The 23871-nt window shown below is 42.2% G+C and overlaps 2 protein-coding genes across 4 annotated transcripts in view; one reads left to right on the top strand and one right to left on the bottom strand.

Annotated features, from left to right (window-relative positions):
* Nucleotides 1-14127: 14127 nt before the first annotated feature.
* Nucleotides 14128-21345, bottom strand: LOC134410782 (uncharacterized). 3 transcript variants are annotated; one of them, XM_063144305.1, is made up of 4 exons: nt 21266-21345; nt 18045-18140; nt 16921-17058; nt 14128-15186 (listed from the first exon to the last, which is right to left on the bottom strand). In XM_063144305.1, the coding sequence occupies exon 4, from the start codon at nt 15146-15148 to the stop codon at nt 14225-14227; it is 924 nt and encodes a 307-aa protein (XP_063000375.1). In that variant the 5' UTR covers nt 15149-15186; nt 16921-17058; nt 18045-18140; nt 21266-21345; the 3' UTR covers nt 14128-14224. The 3 variants fall into 3 exon arrangements, with proteins under 3 accessions (XP_063000375.1, XP_063000376.1, XP_063000374.1); XM_063144306.1 differs by lacking the exon at nt 21266-21345 and adding an exon at nt 18846-19467; XM_063144304.1 differs by lacking the exons at nt 16921-17058; nt 21266-21345 and having other exon boundaries at nt 18045-19467.
* Nucleotides 19372-23871, top strand: part of HNF1A (HNF1 homeobox A) — a 22833-nt gene continuing 18333 nt past the window's right edge. Inside the window, exon 1 of the mRNA XM_063144303.1 lies at nt 19372-19722. Coding sequence (XP_063000373.1) covers nt 19388-19722 — 335 coding nt within the window. The 5' untranslated portion in view covers nt 19372-19387. The remainder of the gene's footprint in view (nt 19723-23871) is intronic.

The following is a 23871-nucleotide window of genomic DNA, read 5'->3' as shown; positions in this document are numbered from 1 at the left end:
GCCTGGGAGTAAGTCCCATGCAATTCAGGAGATATATAAATAACATTGCAATATAAATTGCTCCCAGACAGTGTTTTGTCTTGAATTCTGGTGTTTTTGTTTAGGAAAGTTAGTTTGCGTCTTTTTAAAGATATTCTGTGAATAGTGTTTGAATTGCTTTCCTTGGTTCTTAAAGTTGTGCATTTAGCTTTTGGTGGGATGTCTGGTAAGCTTTTTTTAAAAATTGTTATCACAGCACATGTCTACTCAGAAGTACATTCCATTGAATTAAATGGAACTTACTCCCAGATAAGTAGATATAGGATTGCAGCCTTAGTTTTCAAATCAATGTCAGATTTCCCCCCTCCTTAAATATGAGTTTAGTGTTGATTATTGTGTCTGGGGTTCATGTGTGAAGATTTTACAGGTCCAACTTTAATAGCTGAATAAATCTAGGGGTTAGATTCAGATTTAGTCATATTTACCATAGAACCATTGAAATCAGAGGGATCTAAATTAGTCTAATTTAGGTCCCACTGGTTTTAATGGATCTACTATAAAGCTCTCTAAATCTGAATCCAACCCTAGGAGTGTAAGTAATGAAATCTTGTAGTTGATAATTACAAGTTTTTAACTGATTCATTCATAAAATACACTTTCATACATGCCCATATTACCAAAACCACAACAGAGGCATCCTTTTAAGATATTTGAGGCTGTGTAGAGGGAGATGAGGGGGAGAACAGGGCCATTGTATATCCCTGCTAAAATAATTGTTTTTCCTCTTCCCTTCTCATTCATTTTTCCTTGTGTGTCATGCCTTATTCGATTGCATGCTTGCAGCACAGGGTCTGTCTTGTTTAACTGATTATATGTAAACTGCTCTGGGAGCCGTTTTGGCTGAGAAGTGGCATAAAAATACTTCAAACAAATAAATAAAGAAATTAAGTATTGAAAGAAATATAGGATAACCTACAGTGTAACAACCAAAAGCTACCATACATGTAACAACATGTGTGACAGATTTCGATTTCGTGACAGAAAGACATCTTTGTGTATTGTCCTTTTCATTCCCTAGGACAGTAACACTTCAGAACAAAAATAGCCTTAAACAAGCTATTGGTACCTGGTTGGCTGGACGCTGTGGAAACAGAATGCTTTGGGTCTGATCAAATACAGCTCTTCTATTGGCCTTAACAAGTGTGCCTTTAGCTTACACCCACCAAATAATTAAAATTAGCTCCCACGAATTCATTAGAGTGCAATCCCATACATTTGTACTCAGCAATCCCATTTAATTCAATGGGGCTTACTCCCAAGTAAAGTTGTTTAGGATTGCAGTCTTAAGTTTCTTTCTAGTTAACCTACACTGTTATCTCGTATCGTCACCCACCCAGTGGTGGCTCTTTGCAACTGATGTGTTATGATTTGAACCTTGGGTATTGGGCTGCTCTCTCTAATGTTTTTCACTGTAGCCTTTAATATTGAGAGAGAAACAGTCATTTGCCATATCACAAGGAGAACTCATCTAGATGCCTTCCCATCGAGGAAAAGTCCAGTAAGGAGCAGACAACTTAATCGTGTTTAAAGTAGCTGAAGCAATTCCACTCATTATCATTATGATAATAATAGTAATTACAGCATTAACCTTTCTGGCAACTTTCCCAAGAGAGCGGAGGCGCTCCGTAATGCACACACATCGTAACGACGCAGTGGTCACAGGCTGCAATCTTCAAACCACTTACTCTGAAATCGTCTCATTAGAGCCCCTTGGGCGCCTCTCAAGGGTAAGAGATATGAAGGCTGAATACTTCTAATGGGTGCAGGCAGTGGCACAATGTGACATGGGATTGATGGCGGCCCTCATGCATTAGTGAGATCACTTGAAATGGAGTGGAAAGAGTGGGGAGGAGCCGAGCCCACCTTCAAGAAGCATCTCAGAGTCCGGGGGCAACAGTGGAATCTGTTTTGCAGCCCCTCCTGTCTGGTAGACTGAATCCCTGGGGGCAGGGGATGGTGCGTGGCTTTCCTGTATTAACCAGAGTGCAGAAATGGAGATTCCATGTCACCCAAGAGCTGTGTCTCGATGACCAAAGAGAGTCAATGATACACAGTGCAAGCCCCGTCCGTGGAAAACCCAAGCAACTGACCGTGAGTTGGCCCCAAATCAGTGCTTTATCTAAGGAAGGCCTCATCAATGTCAACTCCAGCTTTGCAGATGACTTTTTTTTTCTGCACCACCCATAATTTTGTAAACTTCCATCATCCCTCCACTTTAATGTAAATAAATGCTCCACTTTCACTCTGTAAGAGGATTAAACTTTAGCTTATTTTTCATCAATCTCTCTTCAAAGCTAATCACAATTATTTTAAATGTTTTCAAGGCAGTTCAGACATTAATGCTAACTCTTGTTATGAAAGAAAGCAATAGAGAGAAACCATGCAGGGAAAATGAAGCTTGTCACACTAAGCCAGGATTGTGGATGTGGGCATGTATGGAGACACCAGTCTGCAGGTCACCTAGCAAACTTAAAGGCAGAAGAGAGGCAAGAAAACAGCCTTAACTGTGGTTTGCTCAGGCTGAGAGACTTAACACAAATCATGCGAACTAACTTCACAGCTAATCCTTAATCATGGTTTAGATATTGGTTAAGCCTTATAGTCAGATTGGAAATGGGGCATTAGTACTTAAATAAACTTCTAGAGGCATTTTCAGTAGAAGCAAGAAGATGCAATTTTTTTTACATTTTGGGTGCTGAGTATGAATCTGCTGTATGCTGGGCTGTATTTCAGCCCCTTCACAGAGGAAATTCTAATAACCAACTACGCTGACACATTTTTGCTGAGGATGAAAGACCATTTCGTTGAAGGTTTTTTATTCCCATTCCTGAGCCAAAACAGGCTCCCAGAGCAGCTTCCATCAGCAAAACAAGACCGTCTGCAGGCGTACAATCTAAAAAGGCAGGACACACAGGGAAAAGGGGTTAGGAAGGTTGCGGGGGGGGGGGGGGGGGGAGGGGACAAAGTCAACATTCAGCAGGGCTGGTGGAATGGCCCAGCAGCATCCCCTCCCATCCCCAGGGGGTGGAGTGGGGTCCATTCAACTGGAGCAGGCCTTGATGTGTCCTTTGCATAATATTATGCTGAAAGGGGAGAGCAGCTGTGTGGCTACCCTTGGTTTGGCGAGACCTAGCTTCCGGCCACATGGGCTGCTATTTGCTTTGCAGGACCTAGGAGGTCTGTTTAATTTGGGTGCTCCTTGGGGAGGTTTGTGCATGGTAGATGGGTGGTACCACACTGTGACTTGGTGGTGTGTTCTGAGGTGTCTCAGCTGCAATTGCTTGGATGTGGGAATGGCTGGGATTGACCCAGTGTGTAAGCGGCCATGGTCTTCCCTGGCATCATTTGCACACATTGGCTTGAATGGGATTAAAAGAATTTATGCCTGTCTCCAGGAATGTCTAACTTTGTAGCAGCTGTGAGGTTGGGGGACGCAGGGACAACTTCCAAACGCAAGGGTTTTCCTTCCAACCACAGTACTTCTTGTCTAAACCATCCTACGCCTCAGCAGTCAACTCTGAGCTTTGGGATTTCACCTTCAAAGGTCACAAAACTGTGCAAGCTTTCCAGATCCACAGCTCTCTTCATCGGGCAAGATGTTACAAAAGAGAAAAACATACAGGTGGGGGAATAGGAGAGGGAAACAATGCTGACCTGATGTGAAAGTCCTGAAGTCAGCATGGTCAGAATCATTAGATGAATGGGGAGGAAAAGGCTGCAGAGATGAAAAATAGGCTGTACTAGGGGATGTAATGGTTTCAGGTGATTAATCCTTCATTTTTGAAAATGTAAAATCCAGCTGTTACTTGGATTTTATTCCCTACAACTACTAAGCAAAACTATCCAGTGTAGTTTCCATTGCCTAGTGCACCATCTAAAGTTATCTGTAGTTTTGCTAATAAAAACAGTCTCTTTTCTCTCTACTTCTGCTTTCACTTAACAAAGAATCTTGCCTAAGGATGGAGACAGTCTTGATCTTTTCTGGCACAGAAACGTATTTTGAACACATTCATGATATCGACATTAATTAAGCAGTCAACCCATATCCCAGGTGCCACAGTGCACAGCATGGGCCCCTATCATTCCGGTCTCATGCTGAGTGCACTTAGAGTACCAAAGGGGAGCACATTGCCTGGGGAAGAAGGGAGGGACGGAGGGGGGGGGAGGGAGGAGCCCCACCCTGTGAACTGCCTGGAAATAGCATGGATACTTCTGATAGACCAAAAGGCAGAAATTGTTAAGGAATCCTATGCACATTTTCACAATGGAATAGCATTTCTCTTTCTTATGTTAGTTGCTGGCAAATTGGAATACAAAAGCCACCTGCAGTTGCACTGATGAAGGCATACCTCTGGCTATTGATCCAGGAGCCAGCAGGGGCCTCATGTCACCAGGCAGCCACATCATGGGTTACTTTAGCATCCTGGCTCAACAGCCCAGTTTGCAAGACAGGAGGGTGATTAATAAGTCATAGAATCACAGAATCGGAAGGGGCCTACAAAACACCCTGCTCAGTGCAGGAATCCACCCTACAGGTTGTCCAGCTGCCTCTTGAAGGCCTCCAGTGTGGGAGAGCCCACCACCTCCCTAGGTAACTGGTTCCATTGTCGTACTGCTCTAACAGTTAGGAAGTTTTTCCTGATGTCCAGCTGGAATCTGGCTTCCTTTAACTTGAGCCCGTGATTCCGTGTCCTGCACTCTGGGAGGATCGAGAAGAGATCCTGGCCCTCCTCTGTGTGACAACCTTTTAAGTATTTGAAGAGTGCTCTCATGTCTCCCCTCAATCTTCTCTTCTCCAGGCTAAACAGGCCCAGTGACTTGTGAACCACCACCACCACCACCACCCCCTCTCAGGTGCCAGCTCATTTCCCTACTTACCCTCTCCAGGTGCAGGTTGTTGTGATGTCCGAACCCAGAGAGGGTGAATTGCTGGATGGTTAACAACATTTTAATGATCATTCTCACAAATACGATGACTTTAAATTCTTGGCAATAGACAGAATGTATACTCTGTATACTAGTTGGTGTGACTAATAGACAGAATGTATACTAATTGGTGTGACTACAACAGTTTACTTCTCAAGAAAGCAGCAGAATGGATTTTTCTTTTGAATACTATCTATCCTAATGGTCTTAACATTAACATAGACTATTCAGTCTATTTGAATTAACTATGGCTGCTGGTTAATTAGTTACAGCAGCATACTGATAAAGAAGCCTCTCAATGTCCTAACGGCTATTAGCTGTTAGAAGAAAAAAATCTGTTTTATTTATTTATTTATTTATTACATTTTTATACCGCCCAATAGCCGAAGCTCTCTGGGCGGTTCACAAAAATTAAAACCATCATAAAACAATAAAAAATAATAAAACCTGTTTGAGGTTTTTCTGCCAAGCTTTAAGCATTCATGGTTAGATTTCTGTTATTCTTCTATGGATAAAAAATATTATTTAACAGCTATATTCAAAAATACATATATATGTTTATACACTGTTTTTTTCAGTGGATATATATATAGAATGAAGTTTGGAACCCCTGCCTTTTTGGCCACGGCATTATCCCTATGGTTGGTGGTGAGTAAGAAATTCTAGTAAGAAATTCCCTTTAAAAAGTTCCTCAGTAAAAAAATATTTCAAAAAAGTTTCTTAGAAATAATTCTTGAATCAAGGCTTGTGTAGCTTATATATAAGAAGCTTATGTAATAGTAAATCATCTTAATAGTCAACTCCTCGTGCTCATATAATTTTGAAGCAAGTAGTTCATTTAAAACAAGTCAATGTAAAATAATAATTTCCTCCGTAATATTTCTTGTATCAAAGCTTGTTTAGCTTATACAAAAGAAAGTCAACTTACTGGTCAATTTATTGTACCTATACATTTTTGAAGTATGTAGTTTATTTAAAAGTAACTTGTAAAGTAAATCAATCAAATACTGCTGATTGATTTTTCATTCTCTGGGGTGACATAAACCTGAAATCTATTATTATTTCCTTCCAGTAATTCTGAAGAAGCAAACAGCAAAAACAGGATTAATTCACACCGGTAGCCTGTTTAGCCTATTGAAAGAAGCTTATGTCAATTCAAAAAATGCTGTTGAGATTTGTGTTTACATTTTGTGATTCTGTGTTTCTATAATTGTATACCATTATTCTAATGTGTATTATGACCGTTTAGGGTTGTTTATTATGTCATATCAACTTTTGTTTGATATAAGTATTCACCCCTTTTTTAGTATTTAGGCTTGTTAACCACCCCAGCCACACACCCCTCACCAGCTTTGAACATCACAATAACCCGTGCTGGGTGAGGGTAATTAGGGAAATGAACTGGCACATGACCGGCATGTGCAGAGTTGGTTAACAAGCCTCCGTGGCTTATTAACTACCCTCGTGTCATGTGAATCAGGTCTATAGCTCAGTGGCAGGGCACATGTTGGCTATGGTGAAGGGACCCGTGTTATAGCAGTTCGCTTTGGGCACTGTTCTTTCCAATCAGAATTGAACATGTTCTGTACAAGCTTTCCTTCCAACTGCTGTCCTTTTAAATAACATAAGAGCAGCCATGCTGGATCAGGCTGTAGCTGCCTGTGGGAAACCCACAAGCAAGACGTCAGTGCAAGAGCACCCTCCCACCCGTGCTCTCCAGGAACTAATGCACAGTGGTACACTGCCTCTGATACTGGAGGTAGCACATATCCATCGTGACTAGCCTTCTCCATGAATTTGTCTAATCACTTTATAAAGCCATCCAAGTTGGTGGTCATCGCTACATCTCGTGGCAGCAAAGTCCAGTTTAGCTGTGTGCTATGTAAGTGCTTCCTTTCATCTTTCCTGAATCTTCCACCATTCAGCTTCATGGGATGACCCCAGGCTCCAGCATTACGAAGGAGAAAAATGTCTCTCTATCCACTTTCTCCGCATAATTTTGTATACCTCTAGCATGTCTCCTTGTACTGGCCTTATCCCAGCTGTTGTAATCTTTCCTTACAGGGGAATTTCTTGATCATTTCGGTTGCCCTTTTTTTTTACATTTTTCAACTCTTGCAATAAAGATTGACAGATTTGTATGATATTGGCAATTTTATTTTCGATTCCTTTTCTAATTATGCCGAGCACTGAATTTAGTTTTTTCACAGCAGCCACACACTGAGTTGACATTTTCATCAGGCACTCCATATAACCCCAAGACCTCTTCCTTGGTCGGTCACTGCTTGGGGGAAGGGGGGATGGGATTATTTATTTTATTTATTTGCCATTTTAATGTACATTCTCCCAGTTTAGAGAGAACCTTTTGGAGTTCTTTGCAATCGCTTTTATTCCTATTCTCTACTTCCTATTCTTTTAACTTGTTACTGCTCCATAGGAAGACTTCTTCTCTTATTCCATGACTGCTAAGTTAGTTCAGGCATTTGTGGTATGGAACTTTGTTAAAAGCCTTTTGGCAGTCCAAGTAAACAATGTATACTGGATCATGGCTGTTCACATGTTTACGGAAACTCTCAAAGAACTCTTAAGGGCGCAATACTACCCGAACCTGAAGGGTGACAGGAAACCTATGTAGAGCGGAACCAGTGGTCTTCACCTCTGCACTTCCCCTGCTCTGCATTTTCTCTAGACGGGCATTTTTGCCCATCTAGCTAGGGCTTTGCAGAGGGGGAGAGACAGGGCTGGGGATAGCGCGTATCCTCGCTTCCCCAGTCTCCTCCCCTCCTCACCCACAGAGCCACCCCTTTCCCTTCCCTCCAAGGTTGCCAGTGTGGTTCTCTCCACCCTGGAAGGGAAGAGGAGCTCAGACTCCTGGGTTCAAGGCCAGAGCGCTGTCCTGGAATCTGTCTCTTTGGATCCAGGAATCCAAAGTAACCTATACTCTAGGAGCCCATAGGATTGCTCTCTATACGATTAATGAGACAAAAGCTGTGTTGATTCTTTTTTAGCAGGGCTTGTCCTTTGATATCAATTTTTTTTATCTTTAATAATAATTTTATCTTCCACTTTAAGAGTAATTTCCAACAATTAACCCAGAACTGGTCCACCCATCTCAAAACCCTAAATCTTCTTGTTGAAACCCATAGCAGCACTCAAGGGACATGTTCATCCTAAATATATGAAGGACTTTCTCTGTATACTGTGATATAATGAGAACACAGAAAAAAGCACAGCATGTGATACAGGACTCAGAGCGCCATCAGACGGGGCGGGGGGGTTTCACTTCCCCTACTGCCGCTTTGTCTTCTGCTCCTGTCCCACAATAGGGATGAACAGCTTCCTCTTTCTTCACACGAGGAAGAAAGAGGAAGCAAGCAACGACCACATGGCCCATTCAGTGGGCGCTTTTGTAGCGCAGCTTCTCCTGCACACTGCAAGAAATGGCGGCAAGTTTTGTCACAGCCAAAAGAACTGGGGGTCTTTTTTTGTGGCGGAAAAATGAACAAAAGGTGCAGGAAGCGTACAGGAGGTGGATGGTGTAGTGAAGAAGACCCACAAAAATCTGTGAGTGGCTAGTAACGAGCATGCTATAAAACACTCATCTGATGACACTTGTAGAAACAAGCTCCATAAGAATCTCAGCTTTCGTTGTTTAGAAGCAAGTTTCTAGCCCTTTAGGCAACAATTGTGATCAGAGGTGTGGTTGAAAAATGGTTTCCAATGATTACGAGACTGGATTTAGTGACTTACGTGTCTCCTTGGGGCTGCCCATGACTCAAAAACTGGAGATGTCATTAGTTTCAGGTCTGGAAAAGAGCTTTGGCAGCTGAATAATCCTCACCTCTTGTTTGAGTGGATTTCAGCCTGAGATGTCTAATGCTCCTCTCTACTTTAAGGTGAGCATGGGAAGACTCAGACTGAAATCCGAGCTTGAGAAGAGTTCCCAGCTTTCTTTGAAGAGTTTCCCTTAGGAAACTGGCAAAAAGGGGCAAATGCCCACCTGTAGGGGACCTTCGGGGAGGGGGGGAGGTTGCCCCACCCACAAAGGCAATTCTTAAAATCAGCCTGTACCAAAGTAACAGAGTCATCAGCAAATTTTGCCATTTCATTGCTCATACCTAACTCAAAATAATTTATGAACAATTTAAAAAGCACTGGTCTTAATGTAGATCCTTGGGAGGTGGGGGCTTCTTACATCCTCCTGTTAGGAGAAGTCTATTTATTCCTTTCCTTTGTTTCTTATTCTTTAAACTGTCCATAAGGAGATCTGTGTCCTTATCTCATAACAGTGAACTTACTTTGGCCAGTGACTTTGTCAAACCCTTTTGGACGTCCAAGTATAGAATGTCTACTGGATCGCCCCTGATCATATGCTTATTGACACTGTCAAAGATCTCTAAAAAGTTAGTGAGACCAGACTTAACTTTCCAGAACCCATGTTGATTCTTCATCAGGAAGATTTGTTCTATATACTTAATAATTTTATTTTTAATAATTCTGTATACCTTTTTATCTAGAACATACCTTAAGCTAACTGATCAGTAATTCTCTGGATGTCACCAAGAAAACATTTTTAAAATTGTTGTTATTTTGGCTTCTTTTTAGTCCTGCGGTTTGGAGGCCAATCTTAAGGACAAGACACATGTTTTTGTTATACTAGTTAAAGGCCACCCAGTGAGTTTCATGGCTGAAGAAGATTTGCACCTAGGTTTTTCTGTTTCAACAGAACACTACAGCCAGTACATCGCACTGGCTGTACTTGGGTACTTTAGGATGCAACATAAAAATAAGTACAAAAAGGAATATTTTTAAAACCTTTTTAAAACAACATTTGGAGCCAACTGTGTTTCTCTTGCGAGGGAGTTCTAGAGGCCAGGGGCCACCACTGGGCAAGCCCTACCTCTACTGCCCACCAACCTTGCAGATCGTAATGGCAGGCCACCACACGGAGCCTCTGAAGATGACCTGAGTGGATGAACATGTCCGTGGGTGCAGATAGTCCTTCAAACAAATAAACTGTTATTTTATTTATAAAATTTATATACTTGCTGTTTTATATCTAAGAAGATTATCATGCAGTGGGGGGGAAAAGAAAACAGAATTCAGATGCAGAATTAAAATATTTAAAATCTGATTATATCCATAAAACCATGGCTAGTCAGAGACGGCTTGTTTAAATAAGTGTGTCTTCACTTGTGCTCAGGAGAATCCCTGCTGTTATCTCTAATCATGGCTAACATCAGGGATTCCTCCAGGTGGAATTGGAGATGAAGCCCACACCCTGGAGGAATCCGTGCTCCACAGCCTGGATGGGCAAACCTCCCCCTGCATTAAACCCTTACGTGCCAATCACCTCTCCAAAAAGGACCGGAACCGCCATAGAACAGGGCCTCCCAAACCCATCTCAGACAGATGTCTGAGAAAGATACCATGGTCAATAGCATCGAGAGCCACTGAGTGGTCCAGTAAGGACACACTCCGTCTGCCCAGTTCCTGGCATAGACCATCCTCCCAGGTGACCAAACCAGCTTCTGTCCCATAATCAGGCCTGAAGCCAGCTTGAAATGGATCTAGATAATCTGCCTCATCCAGAAATCTCTGGAACTGAGAAGCCACCACAAATTTCAGCACCTTCCCCAAGGATGGAAATTATCATACATGGTGGGGTTCAGGGAGGCTTTTGTTAACAAAAGTCTCACCACTACCCTTTTTAGGCAAGATGGAATCACATCTTCTCATAAAGAGGTATTAAGCATTACACATTTATCCATTCATCCAGTGTCAGCTGCTTTTATAAGCCAGGAAGGGCAAGAGTCCAGCACACACATGGTAGGACTCATTTCTCCAAGGATACTGTCCACATCCTCAGGCTGTACAAATGGAACAGTGCCCTTCGTAACTGAACAATCAGAGGCCAAAGTTATATCTACTGGACCTGTATCAACTATGGCATCCAGGTTGTCACAGATCCAAGTAATTTGATCTGCAAAGTGTAGTGCAAATTGATCACAACAGACTATTGAAGGGTCTACATTTTCTTCTTCCGAGCCAGAATGCAACAAGCCTTTGACCACCTGAAAGAGCTTTGTTGGGCAACTCAGTACAGATCCAATGGTGGCAGAGAAGAATACTTTCTTCGCCATCAAGACCATGGGCCCTAGCCTGTGGTTGGCCAGACTCATCACTCTAGCCACCACTCCACTCGTTTCATCGCTGCCAACTCCCTAGAAAACGAGGGAGCCCTTTTGGCTCTACGCATGCCAACCATTTCGCCCATTTCCCCATTCCACAAGTGAACCAGGAAAACCCACAAGAGCCATCAGAAAATCTATCAACCATTATATGGTTGACATATAATGATGTATTAGAATTGTCACAAAGTGAATATAAGTTAAAAACAAGGGAAGAATTGTTGAAAGAAGGTCATACGTGTCAATGGTTTTCTTATGCACAAATTATGGAAAGGTTTAAAATAGTTAAGAAAAATCATGGGTATGAAAGAAACAAAATCTGTATTTGAAATGTCATTAAATGATGAACATGTTATTGCAAAGATATATAAATTGTTAAGATAAGAGACAGAAGATGAGCAAATAAAAGATTGTATGATAAAATGGGCACAAAACTTTGGACATAACATCTTAATAGAAGAGGGGGTTTAAAATTTACATTATGTGCAAGACCTAAAGGATAAGAAATAAATTTAAGAAATAAATTTATTATTATTATTATTATTAAAGAGATTTTTTATAAGATGATGTATAGATGGTATATGTCACCCGTAAAATTAGCTAAAACATCTAAAGGTGCCTCAAGAAATTGTTAGAAATGTAAAAAAAGAAGAAGGAACTTTCTATCATCTTTGGTGAACTTGTAAAAAAGCCAGGACATTTTGGACTCAAATACATTCCTTAATTCAAAAAATATTAAAGGCAAACATAGAAATGAAACCGGAAGCTTTCTTACTTGGACTAACAGACAAACAACTAAAAGAGAAGGGGGGAACTTTATTTTTGTATATGATAACGGCAGAAAGATTGTTATACGCATAAAACTGGAAGAGTGAAACAATACCAACAATGAACGAATGGATGCTGAAGATGTTGGAACTCACAGAGATGGCAAAACTTACAGCGATAACGAGAGAAAGGTCAACAACTATGTTTATGCTGGAATGGAAACCTTTGATAGAGCATCTGAAAGAGATAGAGAAAAATGATGTATTTGTTTGTGGATTTTAGTATTAAGATGGGGAAAGAGAGGAAAAGAGCAGGGATTAGAGAGAAATGAAGTATGATTCTGTGAATCCAATGTATGAGACTCAGATAAATCATAAAGTATTGAATTTGATTGACATATACATGGTAATTAAGAAATTAGTTGGCATTTTTGACACGAAGAGGTGTAAAAAATGTACTTTAACCTTACCCTTAAATGTTTTTATTGTAAGTGTAGTTTATTTTATGTATACTTTTGTTTGTATGTATTATATGTGATGTCTGTGTTGATGTTTTTTAAAAAAATAAAAAATCAGAAAAACAAAAAGAAAGTCTATCAGCCTCCTAAGCAGTCCCCTGCTGAGGCTTCCAGCAAATCTAAACTCTGTTCATGACTTTCTAAACAATCCCCCAGATAACCATCATCCCACCCAACACAGGAAGTGCGCCCTGTTTAAGGAGTTGGGCCAGATACCAGTTGGGATTTCATGGTCGCCTTAGTGTGTATATTGAAGTCTGCCAGTCGGGAGGATGGCTAGCTCAGCAAGGGAGACTGCTGGGGAAGCGGGGTGGGCAGAACCCCAGCGGAATCCCTACCCCAAGCATCCACCTTCAGAGACCCCACTCAAAACTGGAAGACTGTGGAATGGGGCACCTGGACAGGAGGACAGAATCATGACAGGCCGCCGCAATTCTGCCTCCTTGACTGAAACAGAGTGAGGCATCCATGCTCTCTTGGCACCATTTATAAAAGTCTATCAAATAAAATGTCATGGTAGTTTCATTTTCAGAAGCAGGATTTTTTGTTCAAATGCCAGATTAAGTATGGCAATTCCTTTTGCCCTTATCAAACTGCATTTAGGAGTCTATTTTCCTCTCTAAAATTAAGACCTCTCATGTCTCTTGTCTGCATTTTGAATGGATCAGAGAAGTGGAATATCTAAGTATTTTTCATTTCAGCTCTGCAGCATAATGTTTCATGTGCCAAATAACCAACTTTTGATGACATTTTGGTGACAGAGGCCATTTGGGAATGGTGTCTTTATCAGCATGGAGTCTGTATGACCATTTTCTTTCAGATCTTCTTTTTTTCTAAAAACATAAGACTATTTTTGTGTGTGTGTACACCAAATTGTTTACCATTCCCATTTTCCATCATGCTACTCTGCCTCATCTACTCAGATGTTAGAGCCAAGATTGACTAGACGTGTAAAAACATACATAGCAGTCAGTTTACAATTAGCTTAACCTCCCAGAGAGCAGCCGTCCATTCTCTTTGCCTTTGGCCCGAGGTCTACCTCTGTAATGTGGAGCTGGAGAGTCTCCAAAATTGAATCCAACCTTCATGCTCAGAAGAAGAAATACTCTGAGCATGTGCAGTTTCACATTTTAAAATCATTTATAGCACCATATGATTACAGGAATAAAATAGTATTTGCTTCCACTGCACCATTTTGTTGTAGAAAAGAATAACATATTTTAAAGTAAAAATAATAAAAACAGCACCTATAACCATGCACATGACCTGCCCGCTGCCCGTGACTAGAGATCATAGAATCATAGAATAGTAGAGTTGGAAGGGGCCTACAAGGCCATCTAGTCCAACCCACTGCAGGAATCTACCTTAAAGCATCCCTGTCAGATGGCTGTCCAGCTGCCTCCTGAATGCCTCTAGTGTGGGAGAGGCCACGACTTCCCTAGGCAATCAGTTCCATTGTCGTTCTGTTCTAGCAGTCAGGAAGTTTTGGTGTGAAGGCCTGGGGGGCGGGGTGGTGTTGGAAAAATTTGCGGAGAGGAGAACCGTCCCGCCACACAAAGCCTTTTTTTGGTTTTTTTCTAAAAAATTGGGGGGGGGGGGGGATGAAGAAAAAAAATGGATTATGGAATGTTTCATTTTAGCATGATGAATAAAATGTTTAAGGCACAATTTTCTTTGTTACTCAATCAATCACTTTATTACGGTCCAAGACCAGCACAACATTAGTTCAGCAACAGCAACCATACAAAGTAGTACAGATCCTTAGTTCCCATCTCCCAGAGATTTAACAGTCCTCTGAGGTTAATAGGTGACGACGTGTCCTCATAGCCAAGTGGCAGAATTTAGCAACCTTATAGGTAACTGAGGGGTTTCTATCAGCAAGGAGGAACTTGGTATAAAATTCATCGGTGTTACCTGGAAAGTCCTGAAGTAGAGGATGGATTAAGCCTGACCGGGCCTCTGAGTAGAACGAGCAGTATAAAAGCACATGAGAGGATGTCTCTATCTCACCAGAATCACATGGGCATAACCTTTGGGAGACTGGAATTCCTTGATATCTGCCTTCTGTGAACTTGGAAGGGAGAACATTATAGCGAGCCCTAGTAAATGCCCACCTGTATTTATAATATGTAAGGGAGCTCAGATAGGCCGCAGGGCCACCGCCCTGTATATCTTGAGGAGAATGGTAAATATATAGGATTTGGCTTAGATCGTTCTGCAGTTCAATATCCCAAATACGCTGCTTAACAAGGTCTTTGGCCTTTTCCAAGCCTATGGCTAGTAGATGTTCTGTAGAGAACCCATAGGTGCATAATTTCTCTTTGATAATGTTCCACCATTTCATCTGATAATTGTCTTGGAAAATTAGGGGAAGCAGCCCCGCTGGGGTCAGCTTAAGTCTAAGCCAGGTAGATATAGTAATTTGCCACACATGAGCTTCAATTCTAATTAATCCACTCTCCATTCGTAATGTCGCATTGGAGACACTTCTTGGTGTCAGAAATAATGACCTTAAGAAGCCCGATTGTATTTTCCCATATATGGCTAAGTTGGAAAATGGTCCCAATTGTGCTCCATACAAGAGCTGCGCTCTCGATTTTGCCACAAACAGTTTAATTGCAGCTGGAATAAAATTTCCTCCTCGTGTCCGAAAGAATCTCAGAATGGCTGCTGAACTTTTCTTGGCAAGTGAGCAGATATAATTCATCTGTGCTGTTTTCCTTCCAGAAGCTTGGAAAACGACACCTAGATATTTAAAACAAGAGACTTGTTGTATCCCATTGTTATCTATATACCATCTGTGGATCTTGTTGCTATTGGGAAACATCATAATCTTTGATTTAGAGTAATTGATTTGTAATCGGTCCTCCTTACAATGTCGGGCAAGGGCCTTTAAGGCTCTTCTTAGGTCTATCTGAGACAAGGAGAGAATGACTGCATCCTCTGCATACAGCAGTATGGGTAGTCTTTTGGTTGCTATTTTGGGGGAGTGTATGTCTAAAGCTTGGAGCTGTTGGATCAAGGAGTTTATATATATGTTAAACAGATGTGGGGCCAGAACGCATCCTTGCTTGACCCCCCTATTTGCTGTAATTGGGTTGGAGAGCTGACCTTCTCTGTTAAATCTTACTCTAAGGCTGGTGCTACTATACAATTTAGCCATCAACCGTAGTAAGCGTTTATCAATTGTGGAGTTTTTAAGTTTTTCCCATAAATTGGATCTTGGGATTGAGTCGAATGCCACTTTAAAATCTACAAAGGCTGCATATAGCCGGGAGCTCCTGCTACGGGTGTATTTTTCTGCCAAATGTTGCAGAATTAGGCAGTGATCTAAAGTAGATCTGCCTGTCCTAAATCCTGCTTGTTCATCCTCAAGTATGCTTTCTTCCTCCATCCAGTCACACAGTTTTGTACACAGATGTCTTGCGTATAATTTACTAATGGTATTCAGAAGACTAATGGGTCTATAGTTTGCTGGGTCATTCCTAGCCCCTTTTTTATAGATTGGAATTATAATTGCCTCTGCCCATTGCCTTTGTTACTAATGTTGATGGTTTCCTCTGTTGTTGTTTTAAATTGTTTTTTGCCTGCTCCTCATAAACTGGCAAAACGAAAGAGGTCCCTTACAATTCAGGTGTTCCTTCCACTGGTTACAAAAAAGGGTAAAAAAATTAAAAAGTAAATTCAATTTGTAATAATTGTTTGAATACACTGTACCAAATATGGTAATTTTATGCCAAACCAACTTGTACATAATTACATTTTATGTTCCTAAAGTAATAAAGTGACTTTCAATCTGTAAAACATGCTAATATTGCTTATTCTTTTTTTCAAATTTTCCAAAAATTTCCATTCCCCCCACCAAAAATGACCCCCTTTTTCCCCCCATGGCTTCAAAATTTCCGGAAATTTTACTTCTCTACCTGTGACTATAAATACTTTTTAAATTAAGAAGGAAGGATACTGTGGCAAGCAGTGTCAGCCCCAGGGGGAAAGGGGTGAGCTGTAGGATACTAACAAATTGCCCATCACAATATTGGATGGGAGAAGATGGGACCCTGGGCAAGGAAGAAGGGGCGACCGGCTTGGAGGTCACAGCAGCGGCCCTCGCCCGCTACCACATGGAACTGCTTGGGTGACCAGTTGCAGAAAAGCCTGGGGAGGAGGTTTGGCATGACAGAGAGATGGAAGCCGGAGCTTGCAAATGACCTTTTCGGGGAGGGGGGGAGTCATCATCCTACACCCCTGTCCCATTTCTTTGAGTCCTCCACTCCTTTCTATCCACATCCTGACAGTGGGCTTCCTTCCCACGCAGGCTCTATTTTAAAGGGAAGGGAAGGACGCAAAGGGGACGGCAGGCATTAGCACGGGTGCTTTCTGGACACTCTCCCTGTGTTAAACCCCTTCTTCCTGTAACAAAGAGAGAATGTTCTCCAACAAAGGGGGGCTTCTGGGGAGAAGGGGGGCTCCTGGAGCTACCAGTGAAAAAGGCATTGTGCAGCTGCTCCGTCTCTTCCTCCTTCACAGACGTGTTTCCCCCCAGAAGGGAAGATGGAAGCGTGGGCAGGGTTACCCATGAACGCCATCATCGCCATCTTCTATAACCCTGGTAAAATTCTGCAAATGAGGCAGGGCAAGGACACCATCAGAGCTTTGTTTGGATCTTGACTTAAGACAGGATTTTATTTTCCTGCCTGCTAGAATTTGACATGGGATGTCTTGACACAATAAACTGCTGAGTTTGTATACAGATATATTACTTGCACATACAACCAATTAGAGTGAAATAAATTACTTTTTATTATAAAGTTTCATTCACACACAGTGGCACTGTTCATAGTTAACACAGAAAGAGAAAGAAAATAGTCACAATAATTCTGCCTGCCAGCAGAGGCTCCGTCCCCTCTTCCCACCAAAAATAATCTATTTTAGGATTGGGATAGAAGGCAGCAGCCCAACCCATCAAGTTAAGTTTTCTTTTATATTCACAAGCCCTATGACAGCCCTTTATCTAATACCATACCTGGTATCTATTATGCTATATGTTTACTGATTGGTGGTGGTGGCGGTTGTTGTTATTATTATTATTATTATTATTATTATTATTATTATTATTATTATTACATTTATATACCACCCCATAGCTGAAGCTCTCTGGGCAGTTTACGAAGATGGTGGCCTAGCTTCATTTAAGCCCCTAACTCTAAAGCTAAGTGCTTCTCTTCTGAAAATGTCCTTAGTGACATTTTGACTAACACCTGAGAAACTGGAAATGTCCCTAACTTCTCCTTAAACATCCTCTCTGTACCTTGTAGTTGGCAACATATCTAAAAGATGTAAATTAACTGCACCGTCTGTCTTTTCCAAAGTACAAATGACTCTACTACCCCATACAAATACTTCCAGAAATTTACTCTGACGCAGACTAGGCCTACTGAACCAATATTTTACCAGGCCTAGCAATCTTTGGTTCTCTTAGCTCTCCCACCCTATATCTGTCTTGCACCTTGTGGCAGGTTCATATAGCTGTTTGCCTTAAAATAAACACAGCAGACTTCTGGAAAGTGTAGGCAGGCTTTTTCCTTTCCCGTGGAAATACATACCCGCCACCTGCACACAGCCTGCATGCTTAACCCGGAAGGCCTTCTTTCACCTAAGCTCTCCAAGGCCAAGCAGGCGAACAGGAACTAGCCAGACACCTGGGGGGAAACACACAAATGACCAGGTGAGTAGTGAATAACCCTGACATCAAAGCTCATGAAATTTCATCCTAATTCTGTGGCTGTTGCACTAGAGGTGTAACGTTTCTGAAAACATTAAAGTAATGGGAAAGGGTGGTGTTTTTTTCTTGATTTTTTGCCACTTAATGAAAATGAGGTGGGGGGAGACCATTGGGACTGGTAGGGTGGAGGGAGGCCGCCTGTCATAAAAAAATGCCTTTGATCTTTCATATCCGTATTTGAGATTGAGTGTGTTGAGTGTGTATATTCACACACTTAAGTGGCCACTTCAGGTATCTGAAAAAGTGGACATGTCACAGTAAACTGGTTAGTCTTTCAAACTGCCACAGGACTGTATCAATGGGGCCTCCTCAGGGAGGGCAGAAGCATAGTTACTGCAAGATCAGTCCTTACCTCATTTCCGCTCACAGCTTGTGAGAAAGGTACACATTATTCCCATCTCACAGACTTGGGACCAAGGATGAGAGATCATGGTGTGCCTAAAAGCCCATTGTATAACTGGCTGAGGAAGGTCTCTCAGAAGACAGCCAAGCATTCCGATTGGGCTCTGAAAGGCTTATTGCATCATAATATGGTGGTGGCAGTAATGCTTCAGGCACCAAAACGTATTGAGGCAGTCCTGTTTATACTTGCAAGCCACATCCCCTAGGAAACGTGATTTACCTTTCTAGGAGATGCCATTCCACGTCTTGCCATGCCCAGAACCTCCTCTTGACAGTTCTTCTTCAATAGGTGCAAGAACATGTCTGCTTCTGTGCTCTTGCTGGTCTTCTGCGCCATCTCTCAATCACTCCTCTCTTCTTTCTCCTCCCCCCTACCCCCCCGTCTCTCCCTCCCTCCCTGCGCACTTTGTGAACTGTTGCCGCAATGCCGAAGTCCAAAGTTCAGTAACTTGCCTAAGCACACAGATAAATATGAACCTTGGAGAATTTGCATTGCTCCAATGTAAACAGATAGGCAAGGGTCCCTTTATCAGCACTGACTCAGGACAGTTGTGGGGGGTCTGAAGCAGCTAGTTTTTTTGTTTTTTGTCTTGGGGAATTTTGGGGGGTGGGGTGGGGGTTACAAAGGCAGAATCTGCGGCCATTTCTACTCTGCTGACGGTTGGACGTGTAACTTCAGAAACATGGTGTAGCAAAAAGGAAAGCTTGCCGCAATCACGTCCAAAGATTGGGTTCTAGAAGAAGAGGGCAGAAATAAAGACCATGGTTTCAAAACTGACTCACCTTCAGGTGGAATTGCTGGGAGCCCTGTTGGGATCTGGACTAAGCAAGGAGACCCTCATCAAAGCCCTGACTGAGTCGGACCCCTACGCACACCACAGCGAAAGTCAGCAGCCCATCGGCACGATCCAAGCGGAGAAGAGAGACCCTTGCGCAGAAATCACAGCTCTTGCCAATGGAATGGGGGAGTCTAGGATGTCCGAGGAGGAGACCTCAGACGATGGTGAAGACTTCACTCCTCCAATCATGAAGGAACTGGAAAACTTGAGCCCTGAAGAGGCTGCTCACCAGAAAGCTGTGGTGGACAGACTATTACAGTAAGGGCATCTCCTGCCTATTGTTCCTCCCCACCCCTCTCTCTCTCTCTCTCTCTCTCTCCTTTTTCTTCCCTCTCAGTCAGTCTAACTAGCACCTTAGGGTCCACAACTGCTGTAAAGGTTCAGAGATTGTCAGTTCCACAACTGCCTGGCAAGACCCAACTTACACTGTTCCGCGTCGCATTGAGATTATTCAAAAAAAGAAAAGGAAAAAAAGAAAAGGATAATAAATCTAAAATTTCAGGCACAGTGCCCCAAAATCCAATTCAGATCAGAAATGCTTCTATAGTCAGAGGAGAACTTTGGAACACTCTCAGCAAACATTGTCCTCTTTTTGGCCGCCATTTCAGATGTTGTGTGAATGGTTGGGCTGGGGGCGGAGGCGGGGAGCCATATAGAACCAAGAAGCTCCGTGCAAACCCCAAGGAAGTGGTGAGCCATCTTCAAGTGCTTTATAAAGAACAGTGGTGGTGGGGATCATCAACTTAATTGTTTCCATGGCAGACGTATCCAATGGCATTAACTGGAGCCCATAGAACTATCATTATTATTATTATTATTTATTTATATAGCACCATCAATGTGTTACACAAATACACAAACTCAGCCTTATCTTTAATAATCTATAAACCATCTTCTTGTTACTGTGAAGATCTACAAGTTTTTTAAAAAACCACCTCATGCTATCACTCTTAGACAGAACACACACAGTGAATTCTCTAGAAATTAACGCAAACCTTCTCAGCAGGAGTCTAATTGCCTCTTCTCCTTTATTCTTTCATAGGTAGAGAGTTTTAGATACATGCAACTTGATTTATTTTACTGCAGTTAAGCCTAATATTCTTATTGTCACTAATAACCCACCTCCAGTGATGATGGAAGAAGACCTCCCTGTTGGGTTTCCCAAAGTTTTTTTGTACTGAATGTGTTCATTGTTTGCAAACGCTTTCTGATTTCAGCCATTTGTCTTAAAACCACTCCTTTATTGTCTCAGGATCTTGCTTTTCTGGAATTTAATGCACAATCTTCCATTTCTTACTTTGTCTTCTGTCCTTGCTAACAATGAGTGAGTTTCTTGAATCAAGCAAAATTATTCTTTTAAAACTCCAGGCTGCTCTGAAACCTCAGAACATTTCTTGTGGATGGGACTGGGGTGGCGGGAGAGGAGATGTCTCTGAATACAGGGTAAGGATTCACATGAGTTTTTATTATCTGAAAGGGCTCGCTGAAAAAAATATGAGCTGAAAAACAGACCCTCTAGATCAAACTAAGGATCTATTTAATCCAGTTATCTGATTCCAGCTCTGAGAAAACCCAACCAGGGCTTGAAGGCAGGCCACCCTCCTTTTGGGAACGAATGAGAGACATTTCAGGGGATGTGTTGTGTTATTGTGGTGTGTGTGTGTGTGTGTGCAGTGGGAAGATGCTACACACATTGTGATCCTGACAGTTTAAAATCAAGCAAAAAACACCTTGCAATAATCAAGACAAATTAATCAGCCGTACTGAGCCTAGTCGCGGCAAAGGAAGAAGACTCTCTTACCTGACGGCAGAAGGAGAGAGGTGTTAGGACTCCACAAATCCCCTTCCTCCTCCATTGTTTCTTTTCTTTTCTTTTCTTTTCTTTTCTTTTCTTTTCTTTTCTTTTCCCCTCTCCTCCAAAGTCTTCGTCTCCTGCTGCTGCTGCTCATGTTCCTTCCTTGTCGTTCGCCTTCAGTGCTCACACATCCTGTGACCCCTCGTCATCTTTCCCTGAGTCTGTGTTGAGACCTAGGGTCAGCTTGATTTCCGGAGCCTCGCAACTGGCCTGGTTACTAATTATCCAGTGGCGTTATTATTTCTCTTTTGTATTATAAATTTAAAAACGAAAAGACTCAGATAAGCTTTTTGATCATTAACTTCTGATGATTTATCAGGTGTCTCGTCTCAGAGGAAGCCACAAAAGTCAGGAAAACACCTGTCCTCCTTTCCTCTCTTGTTATGAACGTAGATGAAAGGATATTGGAAGGAGTACTGTGGGTGCATATTCCCAATGGGCTCCCTAGTGCAGGTGTAGTTCAGATGTATCTAATCTTCAGCACGTAGCAAAGGCATTGCAACAAAAGTTCTATATAGCACTTTTTAAGCAGTCAAAGCACTTCATACACAGCATCTCAGTAATCCTTCCAGCAACCCTGTAAGGTAGGTCAGTATTACTATGCACATATTACAGGTGGGGAGCACCTTTTGTCTAAGTCCACCTGAATTCATGGCAGATGTAAGATCTGAACCAGAGGTGAACTAGCTCACATTGATAGCCACCGCACCAGGCCAGCTCTAGATGATTTTGTTCTTAATTCTTCCTTGACCGGCCCAGGCCAGAGGGTTTAACACAAGTCTTCAAATGCAGATTAGTTGTGCACTAAGGAACAAGTTAGTGCAGTTCTCTAGAGGAGACAGTCATAGTTAAAGCAGCCTTTGCCAACCTGGTGTGCTCCAGATGTGTTGGACTACAAATCCCTTTGGCAATACTGGCTGGGGATGATGGGAGTTGTAGTCTAACACATCTGGAGGGCGCCAAGTTGGGAAAGACTGGACCTAAACATCCTTTTATCTCCCCTGTTGCCTCTACAATAGAGGTATAGATAGAATCTTGACCCTAAGAAAAGAACTCTGTTCACCATCTTCTCTTCTTGCTGTTCTTCCACACTAAGGGTGCTTGCCAACAACTGGTTTCCCTCAAAATATATAAACCAGTAATTCAGCTCCAAGATCACCATTTTTGCCGTGCATTCACACCTTGCCTTCCCAATGCAGTTACTCTTGAATTCCCATCTTCCCATATGAGTGCTAATCACTTGCACTTTGACCAAGTCTTTGTGCAGTTCTGTTGGGCAGTATTTTTGTTGGCATTCCTGATCAGAACTTGTATACCCTGATCATCCTAGGGATAGCTCATGTGGGGCAGTAGGTAATTAGCCCCACCCTTTGAGCCACCATTTTGCATCTGGCTCTGGTTGGTGAACCTCAGAATTCTAGTAAAAAATAAAGTAGATCCTGTAAGGCTGAAGTCTGCCACCTCTGTTAGGTGACCAAAAATGTCACAGTAAAGTCAGATGCGAGTCTGATGCATGGGCTCTGACTAGCTGAAAACAGTGGCTCTCAAATTCTATATGTTGCAGTTATCATGGTTAGTACTGTTACATGTGACACTTAAGAAATTCTGTTTGGAACTCATGAATATACATAAACTCACATTTTTGTCCATGCAATTGTACTAACATTATTATATATAAACTCATGTTTTCAGCAATGTTCTGTGCTTCATAAAGTTATTAATTAAAATAATAAAAGCTTTAGTTTCCCTTCCTTCCCCACTCACATCTTAAAAACATATACAACGGCTTCTGGGGGATGCTTCAGCAGTGCTGTAGGATTTAGGGGGATTATAGACACAAGCCAGCAGAAAATTCTGTGGTGCAAGCCACAGGGAAACTAACAGAAGCTGCACAAGACCACACAACTGCCCCACAGGTCCTCCCATTCTTCTGCCTTCAAATCCCAAATCTGCCTCTGGATCTGGAGGTGGCTGCCTCACCCCATAGTATGGCTGCACCTGGATTAGATACAGGAAATTCATGTTCTGCAGCTAACTATATTGTACCCTGTATCCAGTAGGATAGAATGTGAGTAAACATCTGCTCCATTCCACACCATTAGTTCACTCCGTTTGCTGAAACAGCTTGGACTTTGGCCTTAGAAAATGTACTGATAACACCAAAAGTACCTAGGCAGGTTTCATAGCTGAGTAACTCCTCTCCCCCACCCCGAGGAGAGGGTAGTTTTTTTCCATAAAGGACAAGGAGCTCACAAGCAGCTATTCCATTCACAAGGGGCGGGGTGGGGGGGAGACAATATGCTATTTCCCAGTGGAGAGCATGGGCTGATGAGCGTACTGGTGGAGAAAGGGGAAACGGCAGCATAACGCCACTCCGTTCTTCATGCATTCTCACAAGCGAAGCCGAGAATGCCATTTCATCTCCTCCAGCAGGGGCACCCTTTGAGGCTTGTTCATCTACTAGAGCTGGGGTTCAAGCTGTGCCCCTCGGAACCCCAAGGTCCCTCAAGAGCTTAGCAAGAGTTCCTCTCGTCCCACAGAAGATCAGTAAT

This window comes from Elgaria multicarinata, chromosome 18 (genome assembly GCF_023053635.1).
Source record: "Elgaria multicarinata webbii isolate HBS135686 ecotype San Diego chromosome 18, rElgMul1.1.pri, whole genome shotgun sequence".
NCBI lineage: Eukaryota > Metazoa > Chordata > Lepidosauria > Squamata > Anguidae > Elgaria > Elgaria multicarinata.
The sequence above is the reverse complement of the archived record's forward strand: the minus strand, read 5'-3'. Positions and strand labels throughout refer to the sequence as shown.